At 39.5% G+C, this 12,908-nt stretch overlaps 2 protein-coding genes across 3 annotated transcripts in view; one reads left to right on the top strand and one right to left on the bottom strand.

Moving 5' to 3' along the window:
- Positions 1-1,253: 1,253 nt before the first annotated feature.
- LOC124135746 (centromere protein H-like) lies at positions 1,254-10,863 on the bottom strand. The gene is made up of 8 exons (XM_046501269.1): positions 10,816-10,863; positions 8,872-9,052; positions 8,207-8,255; positions 6,819-6,890; positions 6,134-6,217; positions 3,106-3,221; positions 2,154-2,256; positions 1,254-1,893 (listed from the first exon to the last, which is right to left on the bottom strand). Exons 2-8 carry the CDS (start codon positions 9,041-9,043, stop codon positions 1,743-1,745), a joined length of 747 nt encoding a protein of 248 aa, XP_046357225.1. The 5' UTR covers positions 9,044-9,052; positions 10,816-10,863; the 3' UTR covers positions 1,254-1,742.
- Positions 10,863-12,908, top strand: part of LOC124135745 — a 35,441-nt gene continuing 33,395 nt past the window's right edge. The window contains exon 1 of one of the 2 annotated variants that reach the window (XM_046501267.2): positions 10,863-11,046. The gene's annotated coding sequence lies outside the window, so the exon portion shown is untranslated. Of the gene's footprint in view, positions 11,086-12,908 lie in introns of both variants that reach the window. The other variant, XM_046501268.2, reaches the window with a different exon arrangement.

Below are 12,908 nucleotides of genomic sequence, written 5' to 3'. Positions count from 1 at the left end.
ATGTTGTGGTACTGCTGAAGTGAGTGTACTGAGGTGAGGTGAGGCGAAAAGGGGTTTAACGTTGCGTCCAAGATTATTGCACTTATATAGCGACGTGCATGCACATGTGTGTGGCTGCTTGTACTAGTCAGGACTAATGCCGATTTATAGTGCTAGCCCACTGAGATACCATGCCGCAGTTTAACATGAATACCCCACTCATACACAGTATACTGACTCCGAGCCGACCAGTCCTTGTTTTAGCCCCTTAATGCCAGGCACCAGACAGGGTAACAACAAGTACCATCTTTTAACGTTGGTATGATGCGGCCGGGCATCGAAACTTGGACCTTTGGCTCTCCTGCTGAGTGAGTATGGTTTAACGCCACTTTTAGCAATATCACAGTGGAAGGAGGGGACACCAGAAATGGGCTTCACACATTGTACGCATGTGGGGAAGCGAACCTGGGTCTTCAGCGTGACAAGCGAACGCTTTAACCACTAGGCTACCCCACCGCCCTTTGCAGTGCTAAAACGAGTGTACTGATTCTGTGGTACTGCTGAAGTGAATGTACTGATCATGTGGTTCTGATGGTTGGTTGGTTTGTGGTTTTACGCCCCTCTCAGCAATATTCCAACTATATGATGCCAGTCTGTAAATAATCGAATCTGGACCAGACAATCCAGTAATTGTATCATGAGCATCAATCCACACAATTGGGATCGATGACATGCATCAACCAAATCAGCGAAGCTCGTTTCGGCACATGCCACGAAAGCCACGATCTGCTTGAAGTGTTTTCCACAGAGTGTGTGGCGTTTAAACGAAGTGTTTGTGACATAATGAATCTTGGGATAGCAGTTTTTTCTAAAGACTCTCAGTCTTATTTTAATGACGTAAACGTGGTGATTTAGGCAAAAGGAAAGATTACTCACCAAAACGTTTGTATATTAACAACAACTTTCAAATCATAAGGGCTTGTCAACTGTTTGATTGGCATTCTATAAGTTGGTGAATAAGTAAGAAAACATAGAACTTTATGGATAACAACTTCTGGTTTATTGCATATAGCAATGTTTCGATGGAGATTCTTACACCATTATCAAACTGGAGTGATAACGGTGTAAGAATCTACATTGAAATGTGCTTTATGCAATAAACAAGAAGTTGTTATCCATAAAGTTCTATGTTTGTTTTTTTACAGGCTTGTCATGTCTTCAAAGCAAATGGTCCAAAATCACACACTCTGACTGCTGAAGAAAGTCAATATCTGTGAAATATCAAACCTGCTGTATACAAAGTTGATTTAAGATACATAAGAATGCTGACCCAGCCGTTCCTCCTTAACATCTGTATGCAGCACTATTATCTGTCACAGGACAGTGTTACTGTTCATCTCCAAGACAGTTCAGTATACTTCATCACATTCATGTTCTCTCAAGGAGTCCAGCATAGCAATATGTTCACAGGCCATGGTACCAAGAGTAAAGTGGCAATCCCTTTAACTTCTGCACTTAATCTTGATTGCTCCTCAAGAAACATGAATGATCATTTCCATAAATAGACAAATACAAAATCTTCATCAGCTTCATTTGTGATGGACCGACAACAGGACGGTTACTTCTGGGAAGAAAATGACGATGACCAACAGTTTCTGTGTACCATCTGAGGACGTGTCGACTTAATAAGGCACTGTATGTAGCCTGCAGTGACGCAGCTTCCTTTGGTCGTGTTGAAACATCCCCTGTCAGAAGGAAGCCTGTCACAAGTTGAGTGGTTCCCCGAGACTGAGCAGGAGCTCCTCCATGGCAGGGTCAGCTGCCCAGTTGATTCCACTGCCCAGAATGAGGCCTTGCAGTGTGTGGCGCTGGATCACAATCTTTGTCATCTCACCCTCAAGCTGCTCCTTCTTACTGAAATAATAAACAACAAATCTGCTGCAGTGGACCCTTGGTTGTGCTGGAGCATACCTCAAGGAGTTCTACACTAGTTAACTAATGAATGCATTCATATTAACAATAACAATTGGTTCGTAACATGTTTGTGGAGCTAGTGCCGTTACTGCAGAATATGTGGTTACTAACACACAGTGTGTATGTAAGCCTGTATCAACTCCATCGCAGCCTGTACATGACCGTGAGTTATACAAGCACAACTATATGCCCCACACTACCTCTGGCCCTCCTTGTGTTGGCGAAAGTCATCAGCTTTTTCTTCCAGAAGCTTTTGTCGTTGTCGGATCTGGTTCATTGACCTTCTGTTCTGAGCCTTCATTTCTGAAATAATACAGCATACTCAAATTTTGCAAAATGCTGGTTTATTACTCAAACTAACAATTAAGATATAAAATCTAAATATTTCCTTCCACCAATTATGAATGGCATGAAATAATTGTGACATGTAACATACTTTAGGTTTATTTATATTGGTTACCTATATATATTGCGCAAAAGTGCCAAGTGTGCTTACTAAAAGGATTTGTTATCAGTTATATATATCATTATTATGATTAACATGAAAAAATAACGGCAAATAGAATTCATTGAAACACCTATGTCCTAATTAGAAAATGCTTTGAATTCTGTAAATATATAGTCTTAGGGTCTGTGACATGTTTGAGGATATGAACATTAATCTTGAGATGGGGTATCAAGTTTGATCAGAAATATCATCATATCAGTCATATTATTGTTGAAACATGCCAATTGAGGTTGACCTAACATTTCAGGCAAATTATGGCAAATGTAATGCAATCAAATATCAGCAGAACAGGTGACACCTCCAGGTTTGGAGTACCATTTCACTTATCATGAATGACCTGTGTCTGTTTTGGTTACAACACTTTTTTCTAAACATTGCCTAGGCATTCATAAAAAGTTCTTTAACTAAAGAACAGAGCATGATTCTGCTGCTTTTGATCATTATAAATGTGTACAATTTCTGCTAACCACATTCCTCAGTGTTGATGCAAGTTCATAAATTTGAGGTACACTAATACCGCAGTAGATTTCATGACATTTATTAACCAATCATTACGAGTAAGGGAGAATATGCTAAATTTTAATTATCCAGTAAACAAGCTGAAATGCATTCCGGCATCAGATTAATCTGCACAAGATGCTCACCAAAGTTTTTCTCTCTGAGTGTTTTGAGCTCTGTGTGGAGCATCTCGAGTTCTGCCTCTTCCTTCATAATCTTGGACACAAGGTTGCTCTGTTGCAGCACCATATCCTCCAGCTCTCTGAAATACATAATTCTTCACTACACTTTGCATACTAGCACGATGATAGGAGCATGTTCACAAGGAAAGGGATACAGATTCCCTCTTGGTAATTACAAGCCATAATTCAGGAGACAAACTCTGATTGTTATGTGGGTACGGCAGGTGGAGCATGACGGCATCATGCAGCCCGATGTGGGGACTGGTGGTCTCTTCTTCCTGCACTCCACTAAGTAGTTAGAGTGAGTGAGTTGGGGTTAATGCCACTTGAAACGGTATTCCAGTTATATCGCGGCGTGTCAGTTTAATGTGGGAGGAAAGCCCGAAGTGATGCAGGTCTCAGATGATCACCACTGTAGTGGAACCTAAGAGCACAGGTATGGTGCTGGCAAACCTAGAAACATAATTAGGGTCAACCAGGATTAGAACCTAAAAGCATAGGTTTCTGGTGTGCGCCAGCAACCATGTCCCCTCTGAGCAGGTAGATGCTCCCACAGAGGTCATGCTGCAGCAGTCGGTGCCTCCCCTTTGGGTGCATGCTGTTTTACATCATATGGACAGTGTGAGAGTAAGATAGGTTTTACACAGTACTTCAGTCATATCCCCTTCAGGATAACATGATGCAACTGGCACAGCTCACAAACGTTTATCAATAATGCTTTTATGATGTCTGCTGGTCGGTATTCAGAGTAATTGCAAATGTTACGATAAAGTGTAGGCAACACCATCAACAGTCTCACCCAACCTTGCTTGACCACGGTATAAGGATCTATTCCGAAACGCCTTTACAGTAAACAAATAAGTTGTTATCCATAAATTGTGTCTTCTTTGTTGTCAGTCAACTTATACTTATCCTATTTCTCACTATGTATTTCACGTTCTTTTTTCGATCCTAAGTGGAAACATTCCTAAACAAGAGTCATCAGAAAGTTGACATATCCCCCCGGCAGCTGTCTGTAAAGTAACCACAAGTAAATGTGCAATTCTGTATGTAATGAGTCAAGAGTTGAATGTTCTTAAAGAAGCATACATTGTTTACTCACAAAAGATCCACCATAGTCGCATCCATATGAAATGGAAAGTAAAACAAGTGTGTTTCTGTCGGTTTTTTTATGCAAACAAATGACAAATTACAAGAAACAATAACTAAACAAGCGTATGGTCAACGAAGTCATCTATATCTCCCACCCATTTTAACTTGTTATGGTCCCAAACCAGGTAACTGACCCAACATTTCTCTTAGCCCATGTCAAACTAGCTGCAATGGAAATTCTAAAATAAACATTTCTAAAACTCCTTAATATCAAATGGCACCAGTTCAGTATGTGCTTTATATATAGATATGCAATGTTTGGCAAGGAAATATTTAACAGTTTATTTGTTATACTCCATAAGTGAACCCACCCTATATTAAAACTTAAATCCAACTTGTTGCCATGGAAACGTAAAAAATAAAAATTTCTAAAATTCCTAAATAGCAAAAGACACCAGTTCAGTATGTGCCTGGTAGACATGCAAAGTTTTGTAAGAAAGTATTTAACAGTTTTTCAGTTACCCTCCGGAAACGAACACCACCCTTATAGAACCTAAGTCCAACTTGTTGCCGTGGAAACATAAAAAATAAAAATTCCTAAAATTCCTAAATAGCAAAAGGCACCAGTTCAGTATGTGACTGATAGATCTGCCAAGTTTCGATCAAATACACTGAATTGTTTTCGAGTTCTGCCCCGGGAAGAAGGAAATGATTATGGACGGACGGATGGACGGACGGACGGACGGACGGACGGGCTGATCGCTATATCCCCCCGCATTATATGCCGGGGGGATAACAAAGCTTTCCAGCTTCTAAAAAAACAATCCACCTGAACACACCCAGCATCACTTAGGTCACCTCCCAACAATCTGGGTCATGCATGCACTGAACAACTCATTCTCTTTCTGGAGCTAAAAGGCTTGAGGAATTGTGATGCGGGGATGGAAGTGAGGGCATATAGCAGGTAAGATATTACAAGTATATAAACATACAATTTTTTAAACTTATCTCACACTATGCATTTATCCCACGGTTGGAATGTGGGGTGCAAATCCCTATTGTATAAAGGCAACAACCGGAGGAGACTCACAAGGAAGCTGGAGCTAAATAGTGATCCAGAACAATATTAAGTAACACTGTCTAGTGCCATAAAGACAAAACTTGTGGATAGGGAAGAAACACTCCAAAAAATTGTTGTGACCCGATACGTAAACAAATGAAACACATGAAATCAGGAACATGTGACTATCTACCATGGATGATAGGACAAGCCGTCTTGGCATGCATTGTCAAAACCATCAATCACACTTCAGCTGCTTTCATTCACTTTTGCCCTGAGCCTTATGCAACTTGTCATAGTTCATTCACTTTCTGTTTGGTATATTATAAAGCATGATGCATCATATTTTACTATTTGATTTTATTATATTTTTTTGCAATAGACTGACTTAAAATACAAGGACTACCAATACAAAACAGTTCAAGTTGGGCATCCTAAAAGTAAACCTATTCTATCAGCAGATTCTGGCACAGCCAAGGGATGCAACTCTGCATTTTTTAACATTTGTATACTTATCCTGCATTACTCCTTAATGCATCTACTGCTTACCTTATGACAGAAACATGGCCTTGTGATGGTCCTAAACTGAAGAAAAAGTTGTTTCCAATCAAGTCTACTTCTGTCTGAGCCTCAGACAGAGCTGTTTCTGTCATAAGGAAAGCAGTAAATGCAGGATAAGTAAAAAATTACACAAAGTAGATATGCCTTCTTATTTTCAGGTATTTGGCAACATTCTGTTCAAAATTGACCCAGTATAATGAATCTGATTTGTATTTCCGACTCAAAGGACTTGTTGGTCTGTTAAACATGCTATTCAGGGGCAGCTCCACAAGTCCTCACTTCTTGACTGTGTTGTCCACTGTTGGGCCATCAGGATCAGTTGGGCCAAACAATTCCTGGGAAAGTGCAGTGCCTAGCTGGAGTCTGAAACAGAAATAATATTTCAGGGCATGCCTCATCATCGTAAATAAGTATTCTTCCAAGGTTCATACAGATATGGAACATCAAAATTCAAAGGCCTTTGTCTGTTAATATTTTAAGAATCCGGCAAACTATACTCTTACATTATGCCATCAACAGCAGTATGGTCATCAGAAATTTTCCAACAAGATCGATATTCACACCAAACAAAAGTAAATTAAGTTTCTCTTAAATTCTTCATTGTCTTTGGCACACAAATCTATCACTGTGAAAATTCTCACTCAAACATCCTTGGTTCATATTTTCATATGCTTTAATACTTTGATTAACAAGTAAATGACAGTTTGTTGGTAATTTTCAAGGCTTTTCAAGACGGACATTACAATTCAAGGCCTTTTTTAAAGCATGTATGAACTTGGTAGACTTCCTTTGGAGTGCTAAAACTTGTTTTAAAGCAAACAAATTTGAGAAGAAATTTGCAGATATCTTTTCAGTTTTGAAATGTCTTAAAAACACTCCATTTATTTTAAAGTAAAAATCTAAGAAGCATAATAACATGCATCCTCACTTCACTTACTATTTCTCCCTATCAGCTCTCTCTTACCTTTTCAAAGTGAGTTCCCGCAAGGACAGTTTGGAGGACTCAGACAGCAGCTCCTCTTGTAGCCTACTCATCCTGTTTACAAAAACATTCCACACTTAAACACTGTCAACTGTATCATCCCTTGTTGAACTGTTAATACAATTGTGATAGATTATTTTGGTATAGTGACACCAATAGCTAAAACAAATATACAGTTGGACTGTGGTATCTTGAACCAAGCAGAAGCGTCTTGTAACTTCCAGATATCCGGACATCCATGACGAGGCATGGCCTGCCAGCCAGCCATACTGATCAACTTAAAAACTGAGACTTATTAAGGGCCCCTGATAGAAAGCTATTTAATACATGAAAGAAGAGCTAAGACAGACTCTGAATTATCAAAGCACGAGACATGTAAACACGACAGCATGCCAAACAAGATGGCAGGAGGTACAATACACGTGCTCGTGGAAAGCGCGGAAAAACCTAAAGTAGGCAAAAACATGCTATCGTATGCCCAACGGACCACCCTCGTAAACCAGACTACATTCTACATGACAGAGAACATGTAGGTTATCCAAGGATATGTAAAAGGATAAGCCAAGGATGCTATCTGTTTCTTTAACTGTTGAGCAAATTCACAGACGTCTGTCAATCTATCAATGTGATACTACGTGATGTCACAGCAAGTCACGTGTGGTCAGAAATGAGGGTGCAAGCCACACAACTTGGTAGGTACAACTTGTTCTGTAGCCAGGACCTCTCACAGCTCAGTCTCCTAGGTCTAGAGAGTAGCAGTAGAAGCATTAGTAGTAACGCAGGAAAAGATAAAAGAAATTAACTTTATTTTTCACGAAAAATGTCTTGGACGGATGTGTGTTTGCACTTAATGCCCATGGAATCTGTGGATGTAACTACCGGTAAGTTAGACAATGTTACAAGTGCTCGCTGTTTGCGACTTCATTTCAGTTTTCACAACCTGTACCAAGGAGAATTGATCTCAGCTATGTGAAATGCTTATTTGCGCTTCTCAAAGCTGTTAAATTTTCAAATGCAAACTTCAAGTCAAAGGTACACAAGTCTATAGTGAAGTCAAAGTTGGGACTGAGTCCAAGGTTCTACACAGTGCTATGTATTTGTATCTCAAATTCGAGACAAGCCATCAAATGTATTTGTAATAGTATAGTGAGGCGGTTGGGAACAGAGAATAGGTCTGAGATATCTGATATCATTCAAGGTAGCCGATTTTGAGAACGGGGTCCAACTGTATTTGAATTTCTTACTTCATTTTACATAAAATCTGTATTAAAAGAAAGTGTGGTGAATATCTGCATTATTCAGTTAAACCCTGCACAAAAGATACAGGATGATGTGTGAAAGCAATGAGAGGACGTTTGAAATACTTCTACCTTTCCCTTGCCACTTCAACATCTTTCGTTAGTGGCACATCTGCTTGATCTGAAAAATAAAGAGAACAGCTACTCCAGGTTGGAATCATTGAGAGGCTACAGAATTTTTGCCACCATCCCTTAGCGGAAAGGCGTATATAATATCTTTACCAGTCCAGTTTTCAACTCGACAAGTACTTGCACGTTCTAACATTAGGAAGTAAATCATGTTGCAGCTGTTGTTAGATCATGACACTTGCACTAAAGCATAAAAAGTCGGATCGGGGATCTATTAGGAAAACACATAGCTCTGTGTAGCGACTAGTCAATATCAAGATCGCTTACAGGGCGCAGCACAGAGGTGGTGTTACAAGATATACAACTAAAGTAAAAAGGACTGAATCTTAGCTACTAATATTACTTTAAATAACAGAAAGCATGCACGGCTTGTGACGAGAGTCGTCAGATGGTGACAAATCCCCCACGGCCTCCACAATAGCAAAAGGCACCACTTCAGCCCCTGGTTAATACATGTACCAAGTTTGGTGGAAAAATCTTTCATGGTCTTCAAGTTATGCTCCAGAAACGAAATACTGACAGACGGACGGATGGACATACAGACTGACAAACAAGATGAGTACTATAACGACCCCGCACTAAAAAGAAACGAAACATGTATGACAAACCTGCTTGGATCTGACTGAGTTGGTTAACCAACTGGCCATCTAGCCAGTCCCTGGTTGCGATGATATCATTGACTGTCTCAGCTGGGACAATGTGATTGTCAGTTGAAATAGATTCTTCCTCCACTATGTCCACAGCTATACTGTATGGGAGTGTCTGCTGACTGATGCTCATTCTGGCAATCTGTAATGGGGTAAAGGTTAAGTCCTTATTGTCTCTCAACATATATGCCCAACATGAAAGCAACAGAATCAGTATGAAACAGACTACAGAATTTGCTTCAGTAGTTTTGTCTGACGAGACCAACATAATAATCTGATAATAATCCAGAAAGTCCTAGTTCTGTATTAATATACTATATACATAATGAACCTTAGTGTATCTGTTCTTGAAAAATCCATTTACTTTCAATTTAGTGCACATTGCCTGTACTGATACAACAAAATAAAAAGTGTTGATCCATGAAAACAGGTGCAGCTATCATCTATGGGTCATACTACATTATTAATGGATAAGACATTGTTTTGCACCTCAACAAGTTCAATGGACACAAAGAAAATGTTAGAAGTGTAACGATATGGTGAGGTCGCGATATGATACGAATCACAATACTATGGGTGCAATACAATTTGTACCCCGATACAGTACTTTTCTTTCACAAGTTGATATTCATTCCTTTTGCAGGAGAATCACAACCCTGAATCATTTGTTATTAAATTTGAGAGACCTGCAGGACAGAACATATTGGCCATATGGCACTGTGAATGTAATGCAATTTGTGCCCAACCATGAAATACAAGAGAATCTGCGTAAGCTGGTGGTTGAAAAGTTTCTGTTGTTATTCACATGTTTTTGCACTAAAATAACTTGTGATGAAATGTATCATATAACGCGACACACAAGTTTTAATTTGATGCAGTGTCTCGTGGGCCCTGTATCGCAATACAATACTGTATCACCGTGTTGTTACACCACTATAAATGTACAGAAGCTGCATTTATTCTTTTCATGAACACTTGGTGTAATATATTCAATGACAAGCATGGACGGTTCATAGAATGTTTACCAAGTCATCAGATTTGGTACATTTGTATTACGTCATCACTTCTGTACGATGTCACGGTTGACGACTCAGCTAACCCTTTATCTTACACCTGGTAGTGGTACGAACAGTGCTCTATTTCAGGACAGTAAATCCATTTCTGATATGTATATATTGGTTTTAAAATATGAGAAATACTTCTACATACATGTGCATAATGTTAAAGATGAGAATCAGATCAAAGCAGTCATTTGAGAGTAACACAGATTCTGTAGCTATAGAAACTCAACAATTTGACGTTGAATCTTGGATAGCTGTTGCTTGTGTAGCTTGGATCAGTAAAGGAGAAAAATAAAGAGAAAATGCCTGGCTTAGTAAAATGAGATTGTAAAATGTTCTTGTTTTCTTGTTCGGTTGCGATACACATTTGAAACAAAAAGCAATCATGTCAAACTTAGGTTTTGCGTGTATTTAAAGTGGTAAGTCTGGTATCCATTTGTATTGATGTTGGAAATATTACTTTGTGAATGGTAATTTCTAGTCATATTTGATTGTTTGACAAAGCCAAACGCTAAAAATGCAAAAGACATGTAACATGCGTACACTAGGAATATTAATCAGTTGAAGGGCCTCGATAATTTCAAGGCGGTTCTACACAGTGCACAATCCGATCTGTCAAAAGCTATCCAAATTTGTTGGCCATCCCGCGCCATGTTTTGCAACAGATGAGTCTATAACACCGGAAGAGGTACAGAAAACATACATAAAGATATTTTCATATACTCTTGCGCAAGCTGGTTAAGTAATGATTGTACAAGGATAATATTTTTTTTTCAGAAATAAGACTTACTTGCGTTTAATTGGCGGAAATAACAAATAATATTGAGTTAACGACTACCTTTACCCCAGTACAATATGTGTGTATCCCATCATACTTCCGGTTCCGCTGGCGGCAAGTTCAAAGACGATAGAGAAGGGTTGACTTATGGCGCAAAATTATATGGTGAGCATGTTGTCGTGCTCATCTTCGCGCGAACTTGCTTTGATGAGGTCATAGTGACGTCATACCAGAACTGAGGACCGACCCTCACTTCTACGCAGGTGTGTCTAGTGTCAAGATGGCGGACGTGGCATGGTAAGCGAAAGTGCGAAGATTGATTGTGAACAATTGAAGGTTAATAGTCACCTAACTGTGTGATATTAAATGTCAGAAGTTAAAGGCCGGGGTTCAAACCTATGCAAAGAACTGTCTTTTGATGCAAAGCAGAGTAGTATTCAATTACATTCCAATAAATATCATTGCTTTGACAGTGGCACCAACAAGAACATTTGATTGTCCCTTTGGTATCTGTATCAATACCAACACTTCAACTAGTTAATTTTCATTCTATTTGATGGTTAACCTTTGTTTTCCTAAATTCTTTATAATAGCCTAAAATTCACAAGCCCCTTATAATAATATACCAATCTGTACCTCTCCAACCCATAACCCCCAAACCCCCAAACCCCCAAATGAACCTTGCTTTGTTTTAGCATGTGATCACTTCAGGGACTGACCACTGTTCATTGACTCCAACTATCCATTAATTGGACAGCTCTTGTTTTCTACCACGCCATACTGATTTTCTCTCAAAATGGATCAGGGGCGGCCGGGTAGCCTGGTAGCCTGGTGGTTAAAGCGTTCGCGTCGAAGACCCGGGTTCGTTTCCCGACATGGGTACAATGTGTGAAGCCCATTTCTGGTGTCCCCCTGCCGTGATATTGCTGGAATATTGCTTAAAGCCGCGTAAAACCATACTCACTCACTCACTCACAAGATGGATCAAAGTAAGCGACCAGCTCATTTCACAAATGAAGTACCAAGTGATCATGAAGTCAATGCAGGTATTCTTCAAAAGCTGAAACAGGTGAAAGCTCACCTGAAAGCAGAGACCAGCATGCCTGCTGATAATGCTGATGTTCTGGACTGGGTGTTCAGGGTTTTATGCCATGCACAAATGTTGAGAACGGACGCAAAGAAAAAAATATATACTGCGCCAATCAGGCGCACAATTGTACCGACAGCGCATCAGCGCAGTTATTGGTGTCTGTTATTTCATCCATCATGACTGCTGTCCTAATGATCAATGATTCATTCCAAGCTCTCTAAAATAATTATTAAAACGTACAGTACTCTACATCATTTCATTACTTTACAGGACCACCTACATCTACATTGTAGATATCGCCTTTGTTATTTTCACGTATTTCAATTTAAGGTTGGTTTGTTGTTTAACGCTGCACTCAACAATATTCCAGCTATATAAAGGCGGTCTGTGAATAATCGAGTCTGGACCAGACAATCCAGTGATTATTATCACGAGAATCGTTCCACACAATTGGGATTGATGACATGCATCAACCAAGTCAGCGAGCCTGACCACCCGATCCCGTTAGTCGACCTCTTACAGCAAGCATGGGTTGCTGAAGACCTTTTCTACCCTGGATCTTCACAGGTCTTCAATAAAAGAATGATATTGGATGATAAATAAAATCTTACCCTTGTGTCTTTTGATATCAAATATATCGACACTCGTTGATATATTTGACAGGAATCCCTGTCCAATGAGTTTGAGGCCAGTTAGGGAACATTTTGACATTGACCATAAAGTAGCTGTAGCAGTCTACTGGCTTGCATCCTCTGCAGAGTTCAGGACAGTTGCAAATTTATTTGGAGTTGGGAAATTAACTGTTTGGAAATTTCCTGAGTGATGTCTGTGAAGCCCGTGTTGACACAATGATGTTGAACTATGTCAAATTTCCAAAGGAGGAGGATCTGAAAGCAGTGCTGGATGGCTTTGAATCGTATAGAATATATGCATCTCCTTCCAGTTTCCTTTGCCGTTATTTCTCCACCCTCTGTAGTATTTTCTCCACAACCTTCATTCTTTTTGTCTTCTCTGGGTTCAATTACTAAAAATCTGTACCAGTCTCTCTTGCTTCAGTATCTACTATATC

The sequence above is a fragment of the Haliotis rufescens genome, unplaced genomic scaffold, assembly GCF_023055435.1.
Source record: "Haliotis rufescens isolate VD_foot unplaced genomic scaffold, xgHalRufe1.0.p SCAF_1, whole genome shotgun sequence".
NCBI classification, from domain to species: Eukaryota; Metazoa; Mollusca; class Gastropoda; order Lepetellida; family Haliotidae; genus Haliotis; species Haliotis rufescens.
This window is presented reverse-complemented; position numbering and strand designations above follow the sequence as displayed.